Below are 26,953 nucleotides of genomic sequence, written 5' to 3' on the forward strand. Positions count from 1 at the left end.
CAGTTGGGTACACGGGTAGGTGGATGCCCACCCTGACATATATAAATTTATGGAATCAAGAAAAAGCCAAACAAATCAGCCTGGTACGAGCGTTGACGCATAACACACTTGGGGGTGTCGATCCACTATTTTTGTCCATAAAATCGTTACAAGAAGGTTTGCATCGCACTTCTCACAAGTGGGATGAGGTGATGTATTTCACTCTAGGGGTAGAGGTAACAGGGACCGACCCCCAGGTACTAATCATTATAGAGCGTGTTTTTGGAATGATGGCTGTTAAAGCGCTGGGCTCCCACACCTTGTCTTGTCCTCTTGTAGGGAGTGATGAGGGGGAGTGGATATTGGAGGCCTGGGTACCCTCAATCAGCAAGGAGAAAATGCCCTGGAGGAGGATAAACTGTACAGCGGGCTGTGGTGGCGCACCCTAGAGTCATGCACTGACCCAAACCAGCCCACATACGTGTCAATAAAATGGCTCTCAGAAACTGCTTGCAGGATTATGGAAGGGAAGAGTTTCCTGTAGCACTGACCATCAGGGCTGCTTGGACACCTGAAGCGGATATGGCAGCTGTCAATTGCACCCACAGCTTTAAGAAAAGCTCTGTGGCGAGCCTGCCCTGCAAACTCATGGGACACTGCCTTAAGTCCTCAGGGGTCTTTAGAAGGTAGATGACCTGGTGACGAATAGCCACGATCTCCTCTGTAACTCTGTGGACGATGCGATGGACAGTAGAGCGAGGCATCCCAAACACTCTGCAGACCACTCTGTAGGATGTGCCACTTGCCAGCCAGAAAAGAAAAACCAAGGTCTCAATAGTAGCACCCATCCATGTCGCCTATCCTGGTGCAAAAGATTAAGTAGCACTGCCAGAGACTCCCTGCTCAGCCGAAAATCAGGCCTGGTGTCCTCCTGGTTGAAGAAGCGATCAGGACTGGGACACTCAGGTTGATCCTGCAGTAAAGGGGTCTGGATTAGAAAAGGGAAGAATGGAGATGGAAAAACACATTATTTTTAAAGCATGCTTCTGGATATTTTAAGTGATCAAAGCAAGTAGATACTAATACACCAAAAACACTGCATTATTATATAATTATCTAAGAACAGCCAGAGGGGATCAAATACTTTATAATTCCCATCTATCTTAAAATTGAAAGTTGTTGTTTATATATATATATATATATATATATATATATATATATATATATATATATATATAAAATATGTCGACATACATTAGCCATAAAGTTGCTATCTCTTTGTTTATTGGCTAGTTAAATCAAACATCTATTTTACCTGAACATGATTGTCTCTGGATTGTACCTGGAATCAGAAATTATAATGCTACCTGAATTATAAATAAACTTTTAAAACATATAGCACATTTCTTCATTAAAAATTTATTTTGAAAAGCTTATTTATTCTCAATCACACTCTCCAGCGATACAGTTGGATTACATAAAACTGTCCATTTATTCTGGTTAACCTTAATATCACCTGAAATGTTAAATCGATTTTCAGTAACAATTAAAATAATAACATAAACTGTTAGAAATCACTTGTGTTAAACGTTCACTGTGATGACTGCCAGCGGGAGCTTAGTCCCGGGAGTCCGGTCAGATCTCTACCGGGCTAGCTCACCTCACCGCCGATAGGGCTGGCGAGGCGAGCCAGTTACTACACCGGGAACAGAAAACTCCGAACATGTCGGAGCACGTTTGAAATTAAGCGATGTCTAGATAAATCAAGCAGATATTTCACGTCTACATAGTTATATTCCCGCACTAAAAACATTGTAGAAGTTAATTTGTGTCACAGAAAGTGTAATTTTCCACAATTTACTCACAGCTTTTGTTGCTATGGTCCGCCATGGCTTCCCCTGCTTGACCAATCCGATTCGATCCGCAATGAATGATGGGAAATGATGGGCCGCGAAGGATACTCACGACCCATCCTTCAAATCAGGCAAAAGAAGGACACATTTGTCGGCCGCATTTGAGGGAGTCTCGGAATGATTCATGAATTGGGACAGCCTTCGTCGCCGCGCTGTAACGTAATCGCCCTACAAATACGGCCTTCGAAGGATGCAGCCCCTGAGGCTGACTTCCGGGTCAGCCTCGGCGTTGGTACATTCCCTTTCCGGTTGATTTTCTGAAATGTAAAAGTGTTTTCTGAAATGTAAATTTGTTTTCTGAAATGTAAATTTGTTTTCTGAAATGTAAAAGTGTTTTCTGAAATGGAAATTTGTTTTCTGAAATGTAAAAGTGTTTTCTGAAATGTAAATTTGTTTTCTGAAATGTAAATTTGTTTTCTGAAATGTAAAAGTGTTTTCTGAAATGGAAATTTGTTTTCTGAAATGTAAATTTGTTTCGGTACTTGTAAAAGTGTTTTGCACCCCCTGGCCACCGTACTTACAGTCAATAATATATGGAAAAGACATGGCACTGAGAGACAAAATTACCTGGACACCTGACGGTGAAGAAGCATTCATAAACTTAAAACAGCTGTTACAAACAACAGTAACCTTGGCTTTACCAAACTATAACCAACCATTCACACTTTGCGTTGATGCATGCCAAGGGTACATGAAAGCCGTCCTAACACAGCCATTTGGGACAAAAGACAGGCCACTAGCATTTTATACTAAGAAATTAGATCCAGTGGCTGCAGTATTTCCTGCCTGCCTGCAGGCCTGTGCAGCAGCAGCAGAAGCTGTGAAACTCACAGCTGAACTAGCGTTATGTCATCCTCTGACGCTGAAAGTTCCACACTCAGTGTCTCTAGTGCTGTTGCAAACCTCACTCCCTTTTCTGACCCATGCAAGGCACATTACAATGGCCTCACTGTTACTCTCACAACCAAACATAACACTGCAAAGATGTGGCCCTTTAAACCCAGGCACGTTAGTGCCCACACCTGAGGATGGAGAGCCACACTCATGTAAAACTAAAATAGAGGAAGACACAAAACCAAGACAAGACATCTCACAGGCCCCTTTACAAAACTCACAAATCATATTTGTCGACAGATCAGCATCAAAAGATGAACATGGAAAGAACAGAGTAGGTTATGCAGTAACTATACTGTTGGAAAAGTCATTGAAGCAAAATCACTCCCCCACACATGCTCAGCGCAGACAGCAGAACTCTATGCAGTAGTAAGAGCGTGTGAATTATATGAAGGAACGGCACTGACCATCTTTAGCGACAGCCAATGTGTTTTCAGCGCTGTACACCACCATGCAAGGATCTGGAAAAATAGAGGCTTTAAAACAGCAGCAGGGACAGCATTAACACACTTTGCTCTGTTCACAATCTATGCTAAAGCTATGAATAAATCTCAAGCCAAGTGTGCCGCCTCATTTGGAGGAAGTGGATATCTGTATTACCTTTTAAAGATTGATGACAATGACCCATATACAACAGGATTAAGAAATGGCACTTGCGACACTATGTTCTGGGTAGATTTTAATACTCTGAAGCAAAAAACAACAGTACAGTTCACAGTACACCTTGAAAAAGATCCCAAAGTGTTTAATCACACCATGTGTTATGAACAAAACAGGGGCACCATTTTAACAGGGAACACCACAAATTGTCAGCAGACACTGATGCATGGGGAAGGTGCCCCAGTGAATCACTTTGGAGTAAGCAACGGCACTTCTTGGGTCCAGGGCGTTGCTTGGCTGTGTGGAAATAATGCTTATTCTGTTCTACCCCCCAGCTGGTATGGTGTCTGTGCACCAAATTTCATATCAGACCACACAATTCTAATAAAACAAGAGCAACTGCCCCCTAGACGCAGCAAAAGACACACCACAACTGTAAAGCCACATGACAGTGTATGGGGAACCAATGTACCAACAAATTTAAACATTGGTCTCTTCTTCCCTGGCTCGGGGTAGGTAAAGTCATGCTGCGCCTAGAAACCCTAGACTACCGCCTGGGATTGTTTCTTAATAATTCCATAATAGTAGAAGATGCCCAGAACCAACAAATTGATGCTATGAGGGGTATGATAATACAAAACCGTATGGCTTTGGACATATTAACAGCCTCATCTGGAGGTGTTTCTATATTGTTAAATAATACCTGTTGCACTTATATCCCAGACAATATCCATTCTGAAAACATGACAGAAGCTTTAGATCACTTAAGAGAGCTGCAAATGGCCATGGCTAATGATCACATCACAGCCACAAATTCTTGGCTTGACTGGATGATTCAGGGAGGATGGATGGGGTGGATAAAAATTCTCATTGTGACTATTGTGGCCTTGGGCTCCCCCTGGAGGAACTGGAGGAGGTGTCTGGAGAGAGGGACGTCTGGGCGTCTCTGCTGAGTCTGCTGCCCCCGCGACCCGGTCCTGGATAAGCGGAAGACGACGAACGAACGAACTATTGTGGCATTTTTGATTGTCCTGTGTCTTCTCTCCACTTGCATTATCCCATGCTGTAAATTCATGATTAACATAATAATGAGTCAATCTATTACCGTTACATATGCCGCTTTGAGTCAAAATGAACCTCAGAAAAAACCAGACGAAGATGACTATGACACTGAAGATTATTTCACTGATCTTGACAAAGACCCCTCAATGTATGACACAATGGTGTAAATAGTGCTGTTACATCCACTCTCATATCAATGATCTTACAGCTAAAAATCTAACAAGAATCGGCTGTTTAAGCGATGCTACTTGAGAGTATGAATGTATTTTAATTTTCTTATTCATCTTATATTTTGTTACAATTGTGTTTATGAGTTTTTCTTGTTTTGCCCCTCTACCACCTGGTGGCTGCCTAAGACGGAGGGGTCATGTGAGTATTTTCCTGCCTGATAGTTCAGTTTCCGTCTGACAGGTTTTTCGCTCACACAGAGGGTGCCCATAATTATTCCTTTTATGATTTTATTGTTTGATGTATTTGTTCGTGATAAACAGGGGGGACTGGTTGAATGTATATATATATATATTCATGTTCACTATTATTACTCACATGCAGCCTTTGCTGCATTCTAAAAAGTCACATGCAGATGTGACTCAGTATTCTGGAACAGTCTGTACTGAAATTGTTACTTTGGTCTGTATGCAACTGCTTCTATATCTACTCCCTAGCTGAGAATCTCTAAATGTCATACACACTCCCTTTTTGTAATCTATGTTTGTTCACTCTTCTGTATAATAAACCCTGACGAGAGTCTACACCCTCTCGCAGGAAGTAGAAAGAGTCTCTGTCTCACTTCTGTTTGATTGACTGTGGTTTGACTTGATCACTCAATCCGCCCTAACAGTCAGAGGAAATAAGGAAATAAAAAATATCTGATTTAAAATCATCAAGAAAAGCTTCATCCTCTGATTGAAGAAACCATCATTTACTCTCTGAGATGTTTGCAGCAACAGATAAAATGACAAGAGCTGCTGAAACATTTGCATCAAACATCTCAAATCTAATAAAAACATGTAAAAACTGCATCACAATGAAGCAAACATGCAGCCTGAAAACGTCTGAATTGAGCTTTATTTCATGTTTCTTGGTTTCAGGCTGAAAATGAATCAGTGAGAAAAAAGATCAACTTTACGGTTTAATCAAATTCAGATCAAAACTACATGGAGCCACTAAATGCAGCTTAGTTTTAATTTCATCTTCATTGGTCCAGAGAAACAAACAATATCAGACACTAAATGACAGACATGAAAATAAACAGGATGAAAATCTCTAAACTCAGAGTTCATCATCATGATCCAGGCAGTCTCTTTAAACTCAAACTCCTGCAGCTTCAACCTCTGTGGATCATCAGGACACAGCTCAGCTTCTCTCCTTCACAAAGATGATCACCTCCACCTGCAGAGAAAAGAAGGAGCAACAGAGGAGATCAATGAGTGTTTCCAGCCTCTCTCCATCAGCTGTCAGTCAGTGATGCAGCACATCCAGTATAAAGAGCAGCAGGGACTTCAGTCCTGTTCACAGCAGCTGTGGTGCGTAGCCAGCTTCCTTTCAGCTCTCATGTTAACGTGTTGGAGTGAACACACTGAGCTCCAAGCTCACACACCTGCACACACTTTTAGCATCAAGTATGTTTCCTCTGCAGGTTTCACTCAGGTCCACAGTGGAAACCAACTGTTGAGAGTCATGAAGGCTTCATTTCTGCACAAACACTGTAGTGATGATTTACTGCTGCTACATGTCAACTGCTGCTCGATTTAAACACACAAACTCTGGCTGTTGATGAACATCTCATCTGTTTCTGAAACATCAGCTGACAAACAAACATGGAGGATGTCCCTGAACACATCTTGTGAAACTAATGACAGAAGGACACATGTCCAGATGTGATGAGTGCACTTCAGCAAAGCTTCTGCTCTGTATAAAAACCACAGTCATTAAATGTAATGATGGTTTGTGAAATAAGAGCCAGTGGTTTCCAGGCTGCAGTCAGACTGATCTCAGAGCTGTGACAAAGATGAACCTGAACAGTTGTTTCCTGTTGAAATGAGAGAACAAACAGTCTGAGATCAGATCTGATGCTACCACAGTCTGATGAATGAGGACCACTGTCTCTATACATGTTGGAAGCTGTCAGCTGGAATCCAGCTTTATTTCCTGTAGACATGAACACAACAGCAACAGTCATCTTCACATCAACACAAACACAGGAACACAACAAGCTTCTGGCTCATCTGATTGGTTGATTGTTGTCTCTGTGTCCAATCAGGAAGCCTGTCACCATTCTCCTCCCACTGAGAAGCTGCAGCTTTACTGGAAACACTGGATCTTTGCTTTGATGCTAACTGGGTTCAGAACAACACTGCTGAAAGCATCTGGACTCACTCTAAACATCTACTTACACATTATTCAGTTTGTGGTCTGGACTCTTTACAAGATCCTCCAGCTGCTGAACATCTGACTTCTTCAGGTTGTTCTCTCTCAGGTCCAGTTTTGTCAGTTGGGACGGGTCGGATTTCAGAGCTGAGACCAGAGAAGCACAGCTGATCTTTGACAACCTGCAGCCCCGCAATCTGAATGAAGAACAAAACATGTGAGCTGAAGCCAACAGGATGCAGGCTAAAACAGTCCAACAGAACCAGTTAAAGAGCTCTCATTAATATTAATGACAACATGCTACTGCTTCAATAAAGACCTGCTGACTTCAGCTCTTAAACTCTGTCTGCTCCACCAGCAGCTACATCAATACAAACTCAGGTTCTGCAGCCAAATTATTCACGTTTCACAGAAAACAAACAAGTCAGGAGGAATTTTGGAGGAAATATGAACAAATGTAGATTAATGCAGATAAATTCAACTATTTGAATTATTCCACAGCCATAAAAACATGGTGTCATGGAGAATATTTCATGGAAAACTGACTTGAAGACCTGAAACACACAGAACCAGAATCTGGTACTGAGACATGTTGTGTTTGAGTATTTTAGTCAGTAAAATCATTCCAGAGCTTCTAAAAGTGTTGAAGCATCAATCAGTGATTATATATTTGTTACTTTCAGACAGATTCCAGGAGCTGAAATTCACTTTTCTAGATTGGGTTGAATCCCCTCTGACCTGCTTCACATGAAGGGGATTTATACACACTGGGGGTTTGAATGCTGTCCTGTTCTGACCTTAGATCAGGTGGTCCAACTCAGTTACACAGAGGGACACAATTAAACACTGACTCCAAGTCCAGGGACAAACTTAGGAAAATATTTACTAGAATAGAAGATATGAACTTTGTTTTCAGCTGAATTCTATCAAATTATTCACACAAATATGAACTGAACTGTTTTAAAGTCATCCTGGAGAAAATGTAGAAAAACTGATCTGATGAAGGTTTAAAGAGATGAAAAACATTAAAATAAATGAACCATCAGTATTTTTCATGTCTTCTATCTTCCTCTTTATCAGCAGTTTTTCTTCTTATTTCTAATAAAACCATTTGACCACAGGCCATTAAAAAAAGGGAAACATTCTCTGGATGAAAACCCAAACATACAGCTACTAACATTGGAGCTGATGGGCAGGGACACTAAAGCCTAACAATGCCTCCACCTCCCAGTCCAGATCATCCACCCTTTCTGTAGATGTTACTGAGAGATGCAACAGCAGCACCGGGAGCTCGTTGCCTCGTACATAGGAGGAGAACGGGAGCACCAAGTGTCCTCTCCAGGACTGAAGTCTTAGAGAGTTTCTGGGATTCTTCCTGCGTTCCTCACCGCTGCCTATGTTGGCTCAACATTATTAAATAATGCTGCTGGGAATGGGAGTGGGAATTTCCTGCATTATCAGCTCTAAATCCACTGGATTCTGGGAAGTTCTGCATAATAGCAGCAACCCCACACTGAAATTCAACTCATTGTTTCATGTTTTCTGCTCATTATTTAATGAATCATGGGAGGAAGTTTGAAAAAGAAAGAAACTTTAACTAGACCAAACCAGTGAAGAGGAAAGCAGACTTTACCATGAAGATCCTCAGTGTGGATCAGTATAACATCAGCCATATGTTTGCAGTTTAGTGTCAACACAACTTTCACATCAGAAATATCAGAACTAAACTAAAACACGGTGTCTTACCCCAATATCTGTAGTTTGCAGAGAGGAGTCTGTAGAAAACTACAGAGCTCCTTCACTCCAGAATCTTTCAGGTTGTAGTTCTGACTCAGGTTCAGGTATGTCAGATGGGAGGGGTTGGACTTCAGAGCTGAGGCCAGAGAAGAACAGCTGGTCTCTGACAAACTGCAGCTCATCAATCTGAATAAAGAATAAAACACATGAGCTGAAGCCAACAGGATGCAGGTTAAAACAGTCCAACAGAACCAGTTAAAGAGCTCTCATTAATATTAATGAAAACATGCTGCTGCTTTAATAAAGACCTGCTGACTTCAGCTCTTAAACTCTGTCAGCTCCACCAGCCGTTCCATCAACACAAACTCAGGTTCTGCAGCCAAGTTATTCAAGTTTCACAGAAAACAAACAAGTCAGGGAATTTTGGAGGAAATTGGAACAAATGTAGATTGATGCAGATAAATTCAACTATTTGAATTATTCCACAGCCATAAAAACATGGTGTCATGGAGAATATTTAATGGAAAACTGACTTGAAGAGCTGAAACACACAGAACCAGAACCTGGTACTGAGACATGTTGTGTTTAGGTATTTTAGTCAGTAAAATCATTCCAGAGCTTCTAAAAGTGTTGAAGCATCAATCAGTGATTATATATTTGTTACTGTCAGACAGATTCCAGGAGCTGAAATTCACTTTTCTAAATTGGGTTGAATCTCCTCTGACCTGCTTCACATGAAGGGGATTTATACACATTGGGGGTTTGAATGCTGTCCTGTTCTGACCTTAGAGCAGGGGGTCCAACTCAGTTACACAGAGGGACACAATTAAACACTGGCTCCAAGTCCAGGGACAAACCCAAGAAAATATTTACTAGAATAGAAGATATGACATTTGTTTTTCAGCTGAATTCTATCAAATTATTCACAGAAATATGAACTGAACTTTTTAAAGTCATCCTGGAGAAAATGTAGAAAAACTGATCTGATGAAGGTTTAAAGAGATGAAAAACAATTAAAATAAATGAACCATCAGTATTTTTCATGTCTTCTATCTTCCTCTTTATCAGCAGTTTTTCTTCTTATTTCTAATAAAACCATTTGACCACAGGCCATTAAAAAAAGGGAAACATTCTCTGGATGAAAACCCAAACATACAGCTACTAACATTGGAGCTGATGGGCAGGGACACTAAAGCCTAACAATGCCTCCACCTTCCAGTCCAGATCATCCACCCTCTCTGTAGATGTTACTGAGAGATGCAACAGCAGCACCGGGAGCTCTTAGCCTCGTACAGAGGAGGAGAACGGGAGCACTAAGTGTCCTCTCCAGGACTGAAGTCTTAGAGAGTTTCTGGGATTCTTCCTGCGTTGCTCACCGCTGCCTATGTTGGCTCAACATTATTAAATAATGCTGCTGGGAATGGGAGTGGGAATTTCCTGAATTATCAGCTCTAAATCCACTGGATTCTGGGAAGTTCTGGATAATAGCTGCAACTCCAAACTGAAATTCAACTCATTGTTTCACGTTTTCTGCTCATTATTTAATAAATCATGGGAGGAAGTTTGAAAAAGAAAGAAACTTTAACTAGACCAAACCAGTGGAGAGGAAAGCAGACTTTACCATGAAGATCCTCAGTGTGGATCAGTATAACATCAGCCATATGTTTGCAGTTTAGTGTCAACACAACTTTCACATCAGAAATATCAGAACTAAACTAAAACACGGTGTCTTACCCCAACATCTGTAGTTTGCAGAGAGGAGTCTGTAGAAAACTACAGAGCTCCTTCACTCCAGAGTCTTTCAGGTTGTTCTGACCCACAAACAGTTGTGTCAGATGGGACGGGTTGGACTTCAGAGCTGAGCCCAGAGAAGCACAGCTGATCTCTGACAAACTGCAGTCCTCCAATCTGAATACAGAATAAAACACATGAGCTGAAGCCAACAGGATGCAGGTTAAACAGTCCAACAGAACCAGTTAAAGAGCTCTCATTAATATTAATGAAAACATGCTGCTGCTTCAATAAAGACCTGCTGTCTTCAGCTCTTAAACTCTGTCAGCTCCACCAGCAGCACCATCAATACAAACTCAGGTTCTGCAGCCAAGTTATTCAGGTTTCACAGAAAACATACAAGTCAGGAGGAATTTTGGAGGAAATATGAACAAATGTAGATTAATGCAGATAAATTCAACTATTTGAATTATTCCACAGCCATAAAAACATGGTGTCATGGAGAATATTTCATGGAAAACTGACTTGAAGAGCTGAAACACACAGAACCAGAATCTGGTACTGAGACATGTTGTGTTTGAGTATTTTAGTCAGTAAAATCATTCCAGAGCTTCTAAAAGTGTTGAAGCATCAATCAGTGATTATATATTTGTTACTGTCAGACAGATTCCAGGAGCTGAAATTCACTTTTCTAAATTGGGTTGAATCTCCTCTGACCTGCTTCACATGAAGGGGATTTATACACACTGGGGGTTTGAATGGTGTCCTGTTCTGACCTTAGATCAGGGGGTCCAACTCAGTTACACAGAGGGACACAATTAAACACTGGCTCCAAATCCAGGGACAAACTCAAGAAAATATTTACTAGAATAGAAGATATGACATTTGTTTTTCAGCTGAATTCTATCAAATTATTCACACAAATATGAACTGAACTGTTTTAAAGTCATCCTGGAGAAAATGTAGAAAAACTGATCTGATGAAGGTTTAAAGAGATGAAAAACATTAAAATAAATGAACCATCAGTACTTTTCATGTCTTCTATCTTCCTCTTTATCAGCAGTTTTTCTTCTTATTTCTAATAAAACCATTTGACCACAGGCCATTAAAAAAAGGGAAACATTCTCTGGATGAAAACCCAAACATACAGCTACTAACATTGGAGCTGATGGGCAGGGACACTAAAGCCTAACAATGCCTCCACCTTCCAGTCCAGATCATCCACCCTCTCTGTAGATGTTACTGAGAGATGCAACAGCAGCACCGGGAGCTCGTTGCCTCGTACAGAGGAGGAGAACGGGAGCACCAAGTGTCCTCTCCACGACTGAAGTCTTAGAGAGTTTCTGGGATTCTTCCTGCGTTCCTCACCGCTGCCTATGTTGGCTCAACATTATTAAATAATGCTGCTGGGAATGGGAGTGGGAATTTCCTGCATTATCAGCTCTAAATGTACTGGATTCTGGGAAGTTCTGGATAATAGCTGCAACTCCAAACTGAAATTCAACTCATTGTTTCATGTTTTCTGCTCATTATTTAATAAATGATGGGAGGAAGTTTGAAAAAGAAAGAAACTTTAACTAGACCAAACCAGTGAAGAAGAAACCAGACTTTACCATGAAGATCCTCAGTGTGGATCAGTATAACATCAGCCATATGTTTGCAGTTTAGTGTCAACACAACTTTCACATCAGAAATATCAGAACTAAACTAAAACACGGTGTCTTACCCCAATATCTGTAGTTTGCAGAGAGGAGTCTGTAGAAAACTACAGAGCTCCTTCACTCCAGCATCTTTCAGGTCATTGTAGCTCAGGTTCAGTTCTGTCAGATGGGACGGGTTGGACTTCAGAGCTGAGACCAGAGAAGCACAACTGATCTCTGACAACCTGCAGCTCATCAATCTGAATAAAGAATAAAACATGTGAGCTGAAGCCAACAGGATGCAGGTTAAAACAGTCCAACAGAACCAGTTAAAGAGCTGTCATTAATATTAATGAAAACATGTTGCTGCTTCAATAAAGACCTGCTGACTTCAGCTCTTAAACTGTGTCAGCTCCACCAGCAGCTCCATCAATACAAATTCAGATTCAGCAGCCAAATTATTCAAGTTTCACAGAAAACAAACAAGTCAGGGAATTTTGGAGGAAATATGAACAAATGTAGATTAATGCAGATAAATTCAACTATTTGAATTATTCCACAGCCATAAAAACATGGTGTCATGGAGAATATTTCATGGAAAACTGACTTGAAGAGCTGAAACACACAGAACCAGAACCTGGTACTGAGACATGTTGTGTTTAGGTATTTTAGTCAGTAAAATCATTCCAGAGCTTCTAAAAGTGTTGAAGCATCAATCAGTGATTATATATTTGTTACTGTCAGACAGATTCCAGGAGCTGAAATTCACTTTTCTAAATTGGGTTGAATCCCCTCTGACCTGCTTCACATGAAGGGGATTTATACACATTGGGGGTTTGAATGCTGTCCTGTTCTGACCTTAGAGCAGGTGGTCCAACTCAGTTACACAGAGGGACACAATGAAACACTGGCTCCAAGTCCAGGGACAAACTCAGGAAAATATTTACTAGAATAGAAGATATGACATTTGTTTTTCAGCTGAATTCTATCAAATTATTCACACAAATATGAACTGAACTTTTTAAAGTCATCCTGGAGAAAATGTAGAAAAACTGATCTGATGAAGGTTTAAAGAGATGAAAAACATTAAAATAAATGAACCATCAGTATTTTTCATGTCTTCTATCTTCCTCTTTATCAGCAGTTTTTCTTCTTATTTCTAATAAAACCATTTGACCACAGGCCATTAAAACAAGGGAAACATTCTCTGGATGAAAACCCAAACATACAGCTACTAACATTGGAGCTGATGGGCAGGGACACTAAAGCCTAACAATGCCTCCACCTTCCAGTCCAGATCATCCACCCTCTCTGTAGATGTTACTGAGAGATGCAACAGCAGCACCGGGAGCTCTTAGCCTCGTACAGAGGAGGAGAACGGGAGCACTAAGTGTCCTCTCCAGGACTGAAGTCTTAGAGAGTTTCTGGGATTCTTCCTGCGTTCCTCACCGCTGCCTATGTGGGCTCAACATTATTAAATAATTCTGCTGGGAATGGGAGTGGGAATTTCCTGCATTATCAGCTCTAAATCCACTGGATTCTGGGAAGTTCTGGATAATAGCTGCAACCCCACACTGAAATTCAACTCATTGTTTCATGTTTTCTGCTCATTATTTAATAAATCATGGGAGGAAGTTTGAAAAAGAAAGAAACTTTAACTAGACCAAACCAGTGAAGAAAAAAACAGACTTTACCATGAAGATCCTAAGTGTGGATCAGTATAACATCAGCCATATGTTTGCAGTTTAGTGTCAACACAACTTTCACATCAGAAATATCAGAAGTAAACTGAAACATGGTGTGTTACTTCAATATCTGTAGTTTGCAGAGAGGAGTCTGTAGAAAACTACAGAGCTCCTTCACTCCAGCATCTTTCAGGTCATTGTAGCTCAGGTTCAGTTCTGTCAGATGGGACGGGTTGGACTTCAGAGCTGAGACCAGAGAAGCACAGCTGATCTCTGACAACCTGCAGCGCTCCAATCTGAAAAAAGAATAAAACATGTGAGCTGAAGCCAACAGGATGCAGGTTAAAACAGTCCAACAGAACCAGTTAAAGAGCTGTCATTAATATTAATGACAACATGCTGCTGCTTCAATAAAGACCTGCTGACTTCAGCTCTTAAACTCTGTCAGCTCCACCAGCAGCTCCATCAATACAAACTTAGGTTCTGCAGCCAAGTTATTCAAGTTTCACAGAAAACAAACAAGTCAGGGGGAATTTTGGAGGAAATATGAACAAATGTAGATTAATGCAGATAAATTTGAATTATTCCACAGCCATAAAAACATGATGTCATGGAGAATATTTCATAGAAAACTGGCCTGAAGAGCTGAAACATACAGAACCAGAACCTGGTACTGAGACATGTTGGTTTGAGTATTTTAGTCAGTGAAATCATTCCAGAGCTTCTAAAAGTGTTGAAGCATCAATCAGTGATTATATATTTGTTACTGTCAGACAGATTCCAGGAGCTGAAATTCACTTTTCTAAATTGGGTTGAATCCCCTCTGACCTGCTTCACATGAGGGGGATTTATACACACTGGGGGTCCGAAGGTTGTCCTGTTCTGACCTTAGATCAGGGGGTCCAACTCAGTTACACAGAGGGACACAATTAAACACTGGCTCCAAGTCCAGGGACAAACTCAGGAAAATATGTACTAGAATAGAAGATACGAACATTATTAAATAATGCTGCTGGGAATGGGAGTGGGAATTTCCTGCATTATTAGCTCTAAATCCACTGGATTCTGGGAAGTTCTGCATAATAGCTGCAGACCCACACTGAAATTCAACTCATTGTTTCATGTTTTCTGCTCATTATTTAATAAATGATGGGAGGAAGTTTGAAAAAGAAAGAAACCTTAACTAGACCAAACCAGTGGAGAAGAAACCAGACTTTACCTTGAAGATCCTCAGTGTGGATCAGTATAATATCAGCCATATGTCTGCAGTTTAGTGTCAACACAACTTTCACATCATAAATTTCAGAAGTAAACTAAAACATGGTGTCTTACATCAATATCTGTAGTTTGCAGAGAGAAGTCTGTAGAAAACTACAGAGCTCCTTCACTCCAGCATCTTTCAGGTCGTTGTAGGTCAGGTTCAGGTATGTCAGATGGGACGGGTTGGACATCAGAGCTGAGGCCAGAGAAGCACAGCTGATCTCTGACAAACTGCAGCAAATCAATCTGAATAAAGAGTAAAACATGTTGTAAGTTGAAGCCAACAAGATGCAGGTTAAAACTGAAACATAAAAAATAAAATAAAAAGGTAAGGTAAGGTAAGTTTATTTATATAGCGCTTTTCAGCAACGAGACACTCAAAGCGCTGTACATACAATTACAATACAATCACAAAGAAAATAAACACAGATACAGACAGAAAAAAAAATCAAATGATAAAATCAAACAACAGAGGTAATTAAAATAAATAAATAAATAAAGAGAATAGAATGATGGATAAGAAAATGAAAGGAAAACTGGACTGAAAATGTAACTAATAATGTTTAGATGGCACAGTCAAAGTTTGGTTCTGGTTCTGTGTATGCAGAGTAGATTTGAGTGAGATGACCTGATAGGTCTGGGTGGTTGATACACTGACAAGTCTGTAATGTATTTTGGTGCTAAGCCATTCAGTGATTTATAGACTAACAGAAGTATTTTAAAGTCCATTCTCTGAGCTACAGGGTGCCAGTGTAGGGACTTTAGAATCGGGGTGATGTGCTCCACTTTCTTAGTTCTAGTGAGGATGCGGGCAGCAGCGTTCTGGATCAACTGCAGCTGTCTGATCGACTTTTTAGGCAGACCTGTGAAGACACCGTTGCAGTAATCAATTCTACTAAATATGAACGCATGAATTAGTTTTTCAAGGTCCTGCTGAGAAATTAGTCCTTTAATCCTGGAGATGTTTTTAGATGATAGAAGGCCGACCTTGTTACTACCTTTATGTGCCTCTGAATGTTCAGGTCTGAGTCCATCACTACACCCAGGTTTCGAGCCTGACTGGTGGTTTCTAGCTGTATTAACTGAAGCTGTGTGCTAACTTTTAAACGCTCTTCCTTTGGTCCAAAGATTATTACTTCAGTTTTGTTTTGATTCAGCAGAAGAAAATTTTGGCCCATCCATGCATTGAATTCTTCAAAGCATTTACCCAGCGCTTGAATGGGTTCATAGGCACCTGGTGACATCGTAATGTATAGCTGTGTGTTAGTCGCATAGTTATAACTTACATTGTTTATTAAAATCTGAGTTAGGGGGAGCATGTAGATATTGAATAGGAGGGGCCCTAAGATGGACCCTAGGGGAACGCCACATGTGATTTTTGTGCTCTCTGATGTAAAGTTACCTACTGACATAAAAAAGTCCCCGTCCTTCAAGTAAGATTTAAACCAGTTGAGTGCTGTACCAGGAAGGCCAACCCAGTTTTCCAGGCGCTCTAATAAAATGGAGTGATCAACAGTGTCGAATACTGCACTAAGGTCCAATAATACCAGCACTGTGGTTCTTCCACAGTCTGCATTTACACGGATGTAATTGAACACCTTGACAAGAGCAGTCTCTGTACTGTGGTGAGCAGGAAGCCTGACTGGAAGACATCGAAGCGGTTGGTTGTTGTTAAAGTCTCAGAAACATGATGAACTGATGTCTAACACCTGATCCAGTAAATCTGATTAAAAAACTTAAAACAAGCAGAACCAGAACATGTTATTATGACGTGTTGTTAGAATATTTCAGTCGGGCCTTCAATGGTTCTGTGCTGGAATTAAAATGGACTTTAAAAACCAAACTGTGACATTAGAGCTGTTAATGAATGCTGCTGTGATTTAATGTCAGCAGCATATTTTCACAGAGACAGAAACCTACTGAGAGGAACTGAGGGATTTATCTGAAGGATCAACAGCTGCAATAATTACACTTCACTCATTTCTCAACACACGAATACATGACTGGAAACAGAACCGGTTCTACCTGTTCTATTGTTAGACAGGATGCTGCATCACAACCAGAACCAATCTGATACAATGTTATCACCAAAGAAACAAGAACAAATTCACAACAAACATCAGATTTCTTTTTTCAATCATCCAACATAGAATATTAATATTATTGAATATTGTGATGATATCAGATGTGAGTAAAATATGTTTTACTGAAACTTTTCTTTCTTTTCCACCATCCTGATGTCCCCATCACTGCTGCAGAGTGAATGCATGGCATTGGGAACATGATATCAGACCAAACAGTCCTTCATGATTATGTCACTCTAATACTGTGATGATTGAGATTCAGTATATTGAGCAGATCTACTGAAGAGCCATGCCTACAAACCTGTTTCTCAGGTAGATGTTAAGACTAGATGAACAGCAATACAGGTCCTTCTCAAAATATTAGCATATTGTGATAAAGTTCATTATTTTCCATAATGTCATGATGAAAATTTAACATTCATATATTTTAGATTCATTGCACACTAACTGAAATATTTCAGGTCTTTTATTGTCTTAATACGGATGATTTTGGCATACAGCTCATGAAAACCCAAAATTCCTATCTCACAAAATTAGCATATCATTAAAAGGGTCTCTAAACGAGCTATGAACCTAATCATCTGAATCAACGAGTCAACTCTAAACATCTGCAAAAGATTCCTGAGGCCTTTAAAACTCCCAGCTTGGTTCATCACTCAAAACCCCAATCATGGGTAAGACTGCCAACCTGACTGCTGTCCAGAAGGCCACTATTGACACCCTCAAGCAAGAGGGTAAGACACAGAAAGAAATTTCTGAACAAATAGGCTGTTCCCAGAGTGCTGTATCAAGGCACCTCAGTGGGAAGTCTGTGGGAAGGAAAAAGTGTGGCAGAAAACGCTGCACAACGAGAAGAGGTGACCGGACCCTGAGGAAGATTGTGGAGAAGGGCCGATTCCAGACCTTGGGGGACCTGCGGAAGCAGTGGACTGAGTCTGGAGTAGAAACATCCAGAGCCACCATGCACAGGCGTGTGCAGGAAATGGGCTACAGGTGCCGCATTCCCCAGGTCAAGGCACTTTTGAACCAGGAACAGCGGCAGAAGCGCCTGACTTGGGCTACAGAGAAGCAGCACTGGACTGTTGCTCAGTGGTCCAAAGTACTTTTTTCGGATGAAAGCAAATTCTGCATGTCATTCGGAAATCAAGGTGCCAGTGTCTAGAGGAAGACTGGGGAGAAGGAAATGCCAAAATGCCAGAAGTCCAGTGTCAAGTACCCACAGTCAGTGATGGTCTGGGGTGCCGTGTCAGCTGCTGGTGTTGGTCCACTGTGTTTTATCAAGGGCAGGGTCAATGCAGCTAGCTATCAGGAGATTTTGGAGCACTTCATGCTTCCATCTGCTGAAAAGCTTTATGGAGATGGAGATTTCATTTTTCAGCATGACCAGGCACCTGCTCACAGTGCCAAAACCACTGGTAAATGGTTTACTGACCACGGTATCACTGTGCTCAATTGGCCTGCCAACTCTCCTGACCTGAACCCCATAGAGAATCTGTGGGATATTGTGAAGAGAACGTTGAGAGACTCAAGACCCAACAATCTGGATGAGCTAAAGGCCGCTATCGAAGCATCCTGGGCCTCCATAAGACCTCAGCAGTGCCACAGGCTGATTGCCTCCATGCCACGCCGCATTGAAGCAGTCATTTCTGCAAAAGGATTCCCGACCAAGTATTGAGTGCATAACTGTACATGATTATTTGAAGGTTGACGTTTTTATTATTAAAAACACTTTTCTTTTATTGGTCGGATGAAATATGCTAATTTTGTGAGATAGGAATTTTGGGTTTTCATGAGCTGTATGCCAAAATCATCCGTATTAAGACAATAAAAGACCTGAAATATTTCAGTTAGTGTGCAATGAATTTAAAATATATGAATGTAAAATTTTCATCATGACATTATGGAAAATAATGAACTTTATCACAATATGCTAATATTTTGAGAAGGACCTGTACATTAAACCCATGGAAGCAGTACTAGAAGGTTCCACAGTTCAGACCAACATGAACATCTAATCAGACAGATATCTGCTCAATGTTGGAGCTTCAGTGAGATCCTTCCTTTCAGGACATTTTATCAGTTAGTCCCAGTAAGGTCGGTAAAATGTCCAAACTAAATTCTGTCCGAGGGATGAATGAACACATATGCCCCTTTTCCATTAGGACCTTCTGGTCTCGGGTAGGTTCTGCTCAACACAGTTTGGTTGGTTTCCATTATAGTTTAGTACCATCTAAATTCAATTCAATTCAGTTTTATTTATATAGCACCAATTCACAACACATGCCAAAACAAATTCCTTGTATGTCCAAAAACGTACTTGGCAATAAAGCTTTTCTGATTCTGATTCTGATGTTGTCTCAAGGCACTTCAAAACAGTCAGGTACATACATTCCAATTAATCCTAACCATTGAACAGTGCAGTCAGAGTTAGTTATTTATTCAAATTGGATAAAAAGTTTTTCTGTCTAAGGAAACCCAGCAGATTTAAGTCAGTGACTTGCAGCATTTACTCCTCCCGGATGAGCATGTAGAGACAGTGGACAGTCACTGGCGTTGACTTTGCAGCAATCCCTCATACTGAGCATGCATGTAGCGACAGTGGAGAGGAAAAACTCCCTTTTAACAGGAAGAAACCTCCAGCAGAACCAGGCTCAGTGTGAGCGGCCATCTGCCACAACCGACTGGGGGTTTGAGAGAACAGAGCAGAGACACAAAGAGAACAAAGAAGCACTGATCCAGGAGTACTTTCTATGGGAAGGAAAAGTAAATGTTAGTGGATGTAGCTCCTTTAGTCGTTTCACCTTGAAAGAAAGAACAGATAAACTCTGAGCCAGTTTTCAAGGTTAGAGTCTGAAAGAGAGCACATACAGTTAGTTACAGTTAAGCTCAGTCAATCGCCATGTCTAGGAGAGAGAAAGGGTTAAACACTGAAAGACAGGGCTATGCGGATCATCAGTAGAGGGTGAGCATTAAGTTGTTGCCAGCAGAAGCTTGGATGATGCCCCTCTCCAGAAAGGTGTCACAGGTAGACACAGAGCCAGGTCAGGTGTAGCTTCTAGGAAGAGAAAAGAGAGAACAAGGTTAAAAGCTGAAATAACAGCAAATAATGCCAATTTGGAGAGTAGTGTGAGAATGTAGCGAAGAGGGTGAAAGTGGTCATTATGTCCTCCAGCAGCCTAAGCCTATAGCAGCATAACTACAGAGATAGCTCAGGATAACCTAAGCCACTCTAACTATAAGCTTTATCAAAAAGGAAGGTTTTACGCCTAGCCTTAGAAGTAGACAATTTGTCCATCTAGAGCCCACTGATGGTCATTGTTATACTAAAAACCACAACGATTGGGATACCTCTCTCTGTCAGACTGATTATAACCATTGGAAAAGAGAAGGGGTCATACAGGTAGCAGAAATGGAGGGTGTGTTTTTACCTCAACCATAACTGAGCCGGTTTAGGCTAAACCTGACTCCCCCTTACTCCATCTAAAAGGGAGGGAAGAAGACGGAGATAAAAAATAAGGAAGATAGCTCAGGATAACCTAAGCCACTCTAACTATAAGCTTTATCAAAAAGGACAGTTTTAAGCATAGCTTTAAAAGTAGACAGGGTGTCTGCCTCACGGACTAAAACTGAGAGCTGGTTCCACAGGAGAGTAGTCAGATAAATAAAGGATCTGCCTCCCATTCAACTTCTAGAGACTCTAGGAACCCCCAGTAAACCTGCAGTCAGAGAACGAAGTGCCCTGTTAGGAACATATTGACCAATCAGATCTCTGATGTATGATGGAGCTAGATCATTAAGGGCTTTATATGTGAGGAGGAGAATTTTAAATTCTATTCTGGATTTAACAGGGAGCTAAAGTAGGGGAAATATGATCTCTCTTTTTAATTTTCATCAGAACTCTTGCTACAGCACTTTGAATCAGCTGAATGCTTTTAACTGCATTTTGTGGACATCCTGATAGTAAAGAATTACAATAGTCCAGCCTTGAAGTAACAAATGCATGGACTAGTTTTTCAGCGTCACTCCTGGATAGGATATTTCTAATTTTGGCAATGTTCTGGAGGTGAAAGAAGGAAATCCTAGAAACCTGTTTAATATGGGATTTAAATGACATGTCCTGGTCAAAAGTAACACCGAGGTTTTTTACTTTATTACCAGAAGTCAATTTAATGCCATCCAGGTTAAGTGATTGACTAAGCAGACTCCGGTCCACAGACGACAACTTCTGTCTTGTTTGAATTTAGAAGCAAAAAATTTAAATTCATCCACGTTTTTATGTCTTTAAGGCTCCTATGTCTTTATGTCTCATGCAGCAAACACGGATGCCTGTATTCATGCCTTAGGACAAGCACTCCAATGCCATGAAGACGTTACTAAGGCCGCTACAAATTTCTTGGCTAAAGACATGATGCCGTTTACTATGGTGGAAAACATGGGGTTCAGGAAAATGATGTCAGTCATTGACCACAGATACGAGCTCCCCAGTCGGAAATATGTTTCTGGTCTCCTGGAGACTTGGCGACGACCGCCAAGTCAGCATCACCACAGATAGCGGGACCAACATCATCAAAGCCGCTGAGGTGAACAAATGGACAAGACTACAATGCTTCGGGACCAACTAAACTCTATTGGTGAGTTATATAAAGTTAAAATACATTTGAGTGTTATGTTATTTTGTTTATGGTATGAGGATTTATTACTAAAATAATTTCAAAGCGACTATTCGTTATATTTATTCCTATTACTATTATATTTATGCAGTTTTATTATGTGCAATTTATGCTTGGTATATAGTTGTTGAATGCCATTTAATAAGTATGTAATGAAGCATGTATTACACTGTGCATTTGAAGCTGTTCACTCACTACTTTACATTGTAGCAAAGTGTCATTTCTTCAGTGCTGTCACATGAAAAGATATAATCAAATATTTACAAAAATGTGAGGGGTGTACTCACTTTTACGAGATATTGTACCATAACTTCATACTTAGTTGACCCACAGTTTAGGTGATTTCATTCAACTTAAGTCATTGTATGTATAATCCATATTTGTATGGATTATACATACAGCCATTCTCTCATTTAAACTTAAAGGTGTTTGGCATGGGAACAGATGTTTAATTTACAAAATCAGATGCAATCAATCAAATATACTTAAGTATACTTAAGCATGAGAATTGTGATTTTTCTATAAGAATAATATAAATTAACCTTTTTTGTTAAAATGTAAAGAAATTAGAACTGTATACAATTTTTCTCTCTGTGTCTACAGAGAAAGTTACCAAGACAAGCAAGTGGACAGAGCAGTTAGGGTCTGTAAAAAGGTGGTGGCTGCCTTCTACTCTTGGAAAAAGAAACAGGACCTTGCAGCTGCTCAGGAGGAGTTTCACTTGCCAAAGCACAAGATCATCAGTAAAACACCAACAAGATGTGGCTCCCGTCAACAAATGGTGAAGCGGGTCCTGGAGCAGAAAAGGGCCAACACAGAGGTCTCCTAAAAGGACAAGAAGACCAGGTCACTGGTTCCTTTGTGTCAAGATGTGGACATTTTAGAGTCTATAGATGGAGCTCTAAGTCCACTCCTCCAATGATGCCATGTCCAGTGAGTCCTAGGTCAGTGTGTCATTCTTAAAACCAGTGATGTATCTCTTCAACAACTCCATCTTGAAGGAAGCAGAGGATGACACAGAGCTCACAAGGACCATAAATAACAACAGTGATGGGATACCTCAATGAAAAGTACTACTTTTCTACTTGACATGGCATGCCTCGCTGAACCAAGCTTCAGGCTTCAGTACATCCAGGAGGAGCGAGAGTACATCAAAGAGAGGGCCGTGTTGGAGATGCTGAAGGGAGAGAGAGCTGTTATGGTAAGAGACGAGGAGTCCAGAGAAGAAGCCATTGGAGATGCTTCTGCAGCAGGGCCACCAGCCAAGGAAACAAAGAGGTCTCTGGCTAGTTTTTTTTCAAACAGGCCCACCATGTCCAACACAGAAGGCTTGAGTGCACAGCGGACAACTGAGAGGGAGCTTGGCAACTACCTCTTGTCTCCAGGTGCCGACAATAACTCAATTCTCTGGATTGGTGGAAGGTCTTTTGGTGGAAGCCATGGAGTGGTAAAACCAAAAGATATGAGCCAGAGGACGTTTGAGGGTAAGCTAACGCTACCTAATGCTAGACTGATACAGTGGTCATATTTAAGCCCAGCATCCAACCCAGCATTCATCCTGGAAAAGAGATTTCAGCTCATCACCATCAGAACTGCTGCTGATCACCTGAGACAAGGATGATAAACTTTATTATCACTGCCTTCTTCAAAGGTGAGTCATTTGGTCCTAATAATTTGCTCAGTCGTATTAAAGGGTTTATATTCTGATCTCTGTGTTGCTGCTTTTTTCCCTTTCATATTGTTCAGGATTTATTTCAACCTAAAAAGTAGAGCTTTCTGGAACAAACAGTGTGAACAGGCTGCTGTTCTAATCGCTGCCCCCTGAACTCTGACCTAAGCTGTGATGTCATATGTGCTCCATCATACTGGATCAATAGTTTCAGTGGGTCTCTGTGTGTTTGGCAGCTAATGATGAGAACTGAAACCTATGATGAGGAGACTTTCTCTGATTACCGCCCTCAGCTGTGGAGCAGCCTTCCTGAAGACCTGAGGGCAGCTGAGAGGTTTAAAATAAATATGAATAAATATATATGAAGCTATTTATTGTCTCTCTTAGGTAATTATTTTAATTCTATTTTAATTCATAAAACATTAGCAACTTTTATATAGTCTATGTGGGTGTTATTCTTTAGTTGCTGTTTAAGTTATGTTAAGTCATGTTTTCATTTTCCATTTTAGATTTTATTGTTTACTATTTATGTTGTATGTTTCTGTATTGTTTTAGGTTCCTGTAACATCAGAATTTGAATAAATTTTACTTTATGTAACTTCTCTTATCTGCTGTGTTTTGTTTTACAGATTTACTTAATTTTGTTTCCACAGTTCCTCGTTGCCTTTAACTGTTTTTTTTTTCTTCTTGTTTTTAATTTTTTCTTGTTTATCAATATATTATCTGGTTTGTTTGTCATTTTACTTACATGGATCATTATTAAGATGTACAGCAGTGTGCAAAGTTTTCACCCCGCCCCCCGTTAAGAGATAAATTAACTGTGGTGCACCACATCTTCAAAAAGCTGAGTTCAGTTTCTCTCTTGAAGACCTGCCTGACAAAGTTGAGTAGACCAGAAGATCCTGAAGAGCCAGACATCAGGCTGCGATTCAAGGAAAATCAGGAACAGATGACAAACAGAGTCAGTGAGATCTATCAGTCTGGAAAAGGTTATAAAGCCATTTCCAAGGCTTTGGGACTCCAGAGAACCACAGTAGGAACCATTATCCTCAAGTGGTGGAAACATAGAACAGTGGTGAAACCTCCCAGGAGCGTTCGGCCAACCAAAGTTAACCCAAGAGCTAATTAACTAGGGGGCGCTAGAGAGCAACCAACACGTTTTTCTCTGAGCTCCTGTCCTTCACATATTTATAATATATGCAGCGCCTTTCTTTACTTTTTCTTGCTTTCTAATAAACATGAAGGTCATCTGATCTTGTCTAGTGACAAGAATGTATGTTTGTCCACTACAACGGCCTCAAACCTCTGGAAATAGAAATATACTGGACCTGCTAGCACTGAAGCTAACAAAGCTGAAGTGGTAGAACCTGGTGGTACTGTCAGTTTTTATGTATTTTAGACTTTATGTGTTTGTTGTTCTTAATCAGTAATTTTTTAGATGATGCTATTTTATCATTATTATTATTATTAACATGTTTGTGGTTCTGTATGTGGTTCTGGCACGACTCTGGACTCTAGAGGAACAAAACTTCATTCTTGATGCAAAGATGTGAATAAGAAACATGAAATAAACATTTTAATGTGTGAAATACTTTAAAACAAAGTTCAATATTCTGAAAGTCTGAAATAAGAAAATAATTCATTCACAAAATAAAAACCTTTAGAAAATGTATTCTGACATTTAGACAGCAGCTTGTTTTTAAATCAAATATATATTAATATGATTATTGATCAACATAAGTATTAGTGAATAATTGTACTAAGATAAATAGAGAAAACTAACCTCAGGATCTTCACTTTACAGAATGAACTCTCCAGTATCACCAACAGATGCTTCAGTCCAGAATCTCCAAAGGTTTCCCCACCATAGATCTCACTGATGTCCAGTTCAGTCAGGTGGGGGTTGGACTCCAGAGCTGAGGCCACAACTTCACAATCAGTCTCTAAGAGTGTACAGCCAACAAGTCTGTGATTAGAGAAAAAATAGTCAGTTCTAATTAAATCAGACAATCTGTGATAAACACAGACTAAAACATGATGACTAAACAGTGATGCCATCATCTGATGAACATCTGCTCTTCACATCATTATCCTGTTTGACACACAGAAACTCTTCAGTTCATGGACTGGTTTAATTCTGGTTCTGGTTGGGGTCATGGTTTGGGTCATGGTTCAGTTCATGGTCTGGTTTGATCCTGATTCTGGTTGGGGTCATCGTTTGGGTCATGGTTCTACTGCAGACTTGGTTTTGTTCAAAGCTCCATTTAACCTCAGTAATGGAGACAAACAGAGAAGCTGAGGCTCAGGCTTCATGTTCACAGATCAACGCTGAAGGTTTTAGCAGCAACCATCTTGGCTGCCTGTTAGCAGACCTCCCTGTTTCTTCTTGCTGACAGGGTTCGTACACTTTTCCCACAGTAAAATTCAAGGTAAAACATTTTCAAGGTAAATATTAAAAATTTTCCAGCTCCAAACTTTGGAGCAGTCTGTGTCTGTGTGCAGCTTTTCTTCATTGAGCTTTATAACCACGGCACACAGCTATATGAAGGGAGCCTATCAACAATCTAAAATACTGTGCAACTGATTCAAACTCGCAGAGTTATAGTATTAATATGAACATATAGGCAGAAGGAGCCCAACAGTCATCAGAGGCACAGCAGGCATGAGGAACATTGAAGAGCCACAGCTACCTTTTGTGTAATTAAACCATTAGCTAACCACCTTTACAAGCATTTTCAATACACATATTTTATTGTTGCACATTTTAAAGTACAGTAGATGACATAAAACCCCAGCTCGACCCATCCTTCAATCAATGTATTTATAATTTACCTGCAAACTAGCTTAAATTTAAGTTTCCCTCCCACTACTATAGTTAACCGCCCGAGAGCGCCAACTCTCCCATCGCTGAAAGCTGCAGGTCCTTCTTGCAGATGTTGCAGGAAGCTTCTGGAGGACTTTATCCTCGATTCAACCATGATTTGTGTCTAGCATATCTGAGCCAGCGGTCATTAAAACGGCAGCAGTGTTGCCAGATCTTGCGAGAGAAACAAGTGTAACAGGTGGCACCACCAGGTGTCGCACCCTCCACAGGCTGAGCCTCCATAAAAGGGAAGCTGAAAGGGTGGTGGCCAAGTGTTAATTTCCTGTGTGTGAGACCAGGTGTGTGTTGGGCCCACGCGTACCACTGTTTGCTGGCTGTGGTAGGTTTGGAGGAAAATTGTTTTAAATCGATCTTCTTAATAAGTCTGTGCTGACATGGTGTTTCATACAGGGCCGCATTATTGATGACGTTCTGGTGGTAGCGTTACCTGGGTGTGTGATTGTTCGACGCCGCAGGTAGGCCTAGATAATTTGTCTCTTTTAATAAGATTGAATTGTATGTTTTTGTTTTTTATTTGTTTTTATTTGGTAGGGCTGCACCAGATCTACTACATCAAGGTTGACTTTAGAGTGCTGTTTTATGCGAAGCAGGTATGCAGTGGTTCTAATATGTTTTTAGATTGATTTTATTAAAGTGTTTTAATAAGCATTTAGTAATTTTTGTATTTTTGTTTTTACAGTTTTATCACTGCTTCCTGCTGTCCTTTTAGAGTTTGATTTTCTCTTTTGTTAGTCCGCCCAGTTTGGATTGTTTGTCTCCTTTTAGTGCTTGTGAG

The 26,953-nt window shown here is 40.4% G+C and overlaps 1 protein-coding gene across 3 annotated transcripts in view; it reads right to left on the bottom strand.

Moving 5' to 3' along the window:
- Positions 1–26,953, bottom strand: part of LOC124857717 (NACHT, LRR and PYD domains-containing protein 12-like) — a 74,785-nt gene that overhangs the window by 18,168 nt on the left and 29,664 nt on the right. Inside the window, exons 5-12 of one of the 3 annotated variants that reach the window (XM_047349087.1) lie at positions 25,078–25,260; positions 14,944–15,117; positions 13,734–13,907; positions 12,013–12,186; positions 10,290–10,463; positions 8,565–8,741; positions 6,845–7,015; positions 5,499–5,840 (exon numbers count right to left, since the gene is read on the bottom strand). In XM_047349087.1, coding sequence (XP_047205043.1) covers positions 5,831–5,840; positions 6,845–7,015; positions 8,565–8,741; positions 10,290–10,463; positions 12,013–12,186; positions 13,734–13,907; positions 14,944–15,117; positions 25,078–25,260 — 1,237 coding nt within the window. In that variant the 3' untranslated portion in view covers positions 5,499–5,830. Of the gene's footprint in view, positions 1–5,498; positions 5,841–6,844; positions 7,016–8,564; positions 8,742–10,289; positions 10,464–12,012; positions 12,187–13,733; positions 13,908–14,943; positions 15,118–25,077; positions 25,261–26,953 lie in introns of those variants that run through there. The other 2 variants (XR_007035661.1, XR_007035662.1) reach the window with 2 other exon arrangements.

This window comes from Girardinichthys multiradiatus, chromosome 21 (assembly GCF_021462225.1).
Source record: "Girardinichthys multiradiatus isolate DD_20200921_A chromosome 21, DD_fGirMul_XY1, whole genome shotgun sequence".
Taxonomy (NCBI): Eukaryota; Metazoa; Chordata; class Actinopteri; order Cyprinodontiformes; family Goodeidae; genus Girardinichthys; species Girardinichthys multiradiatus.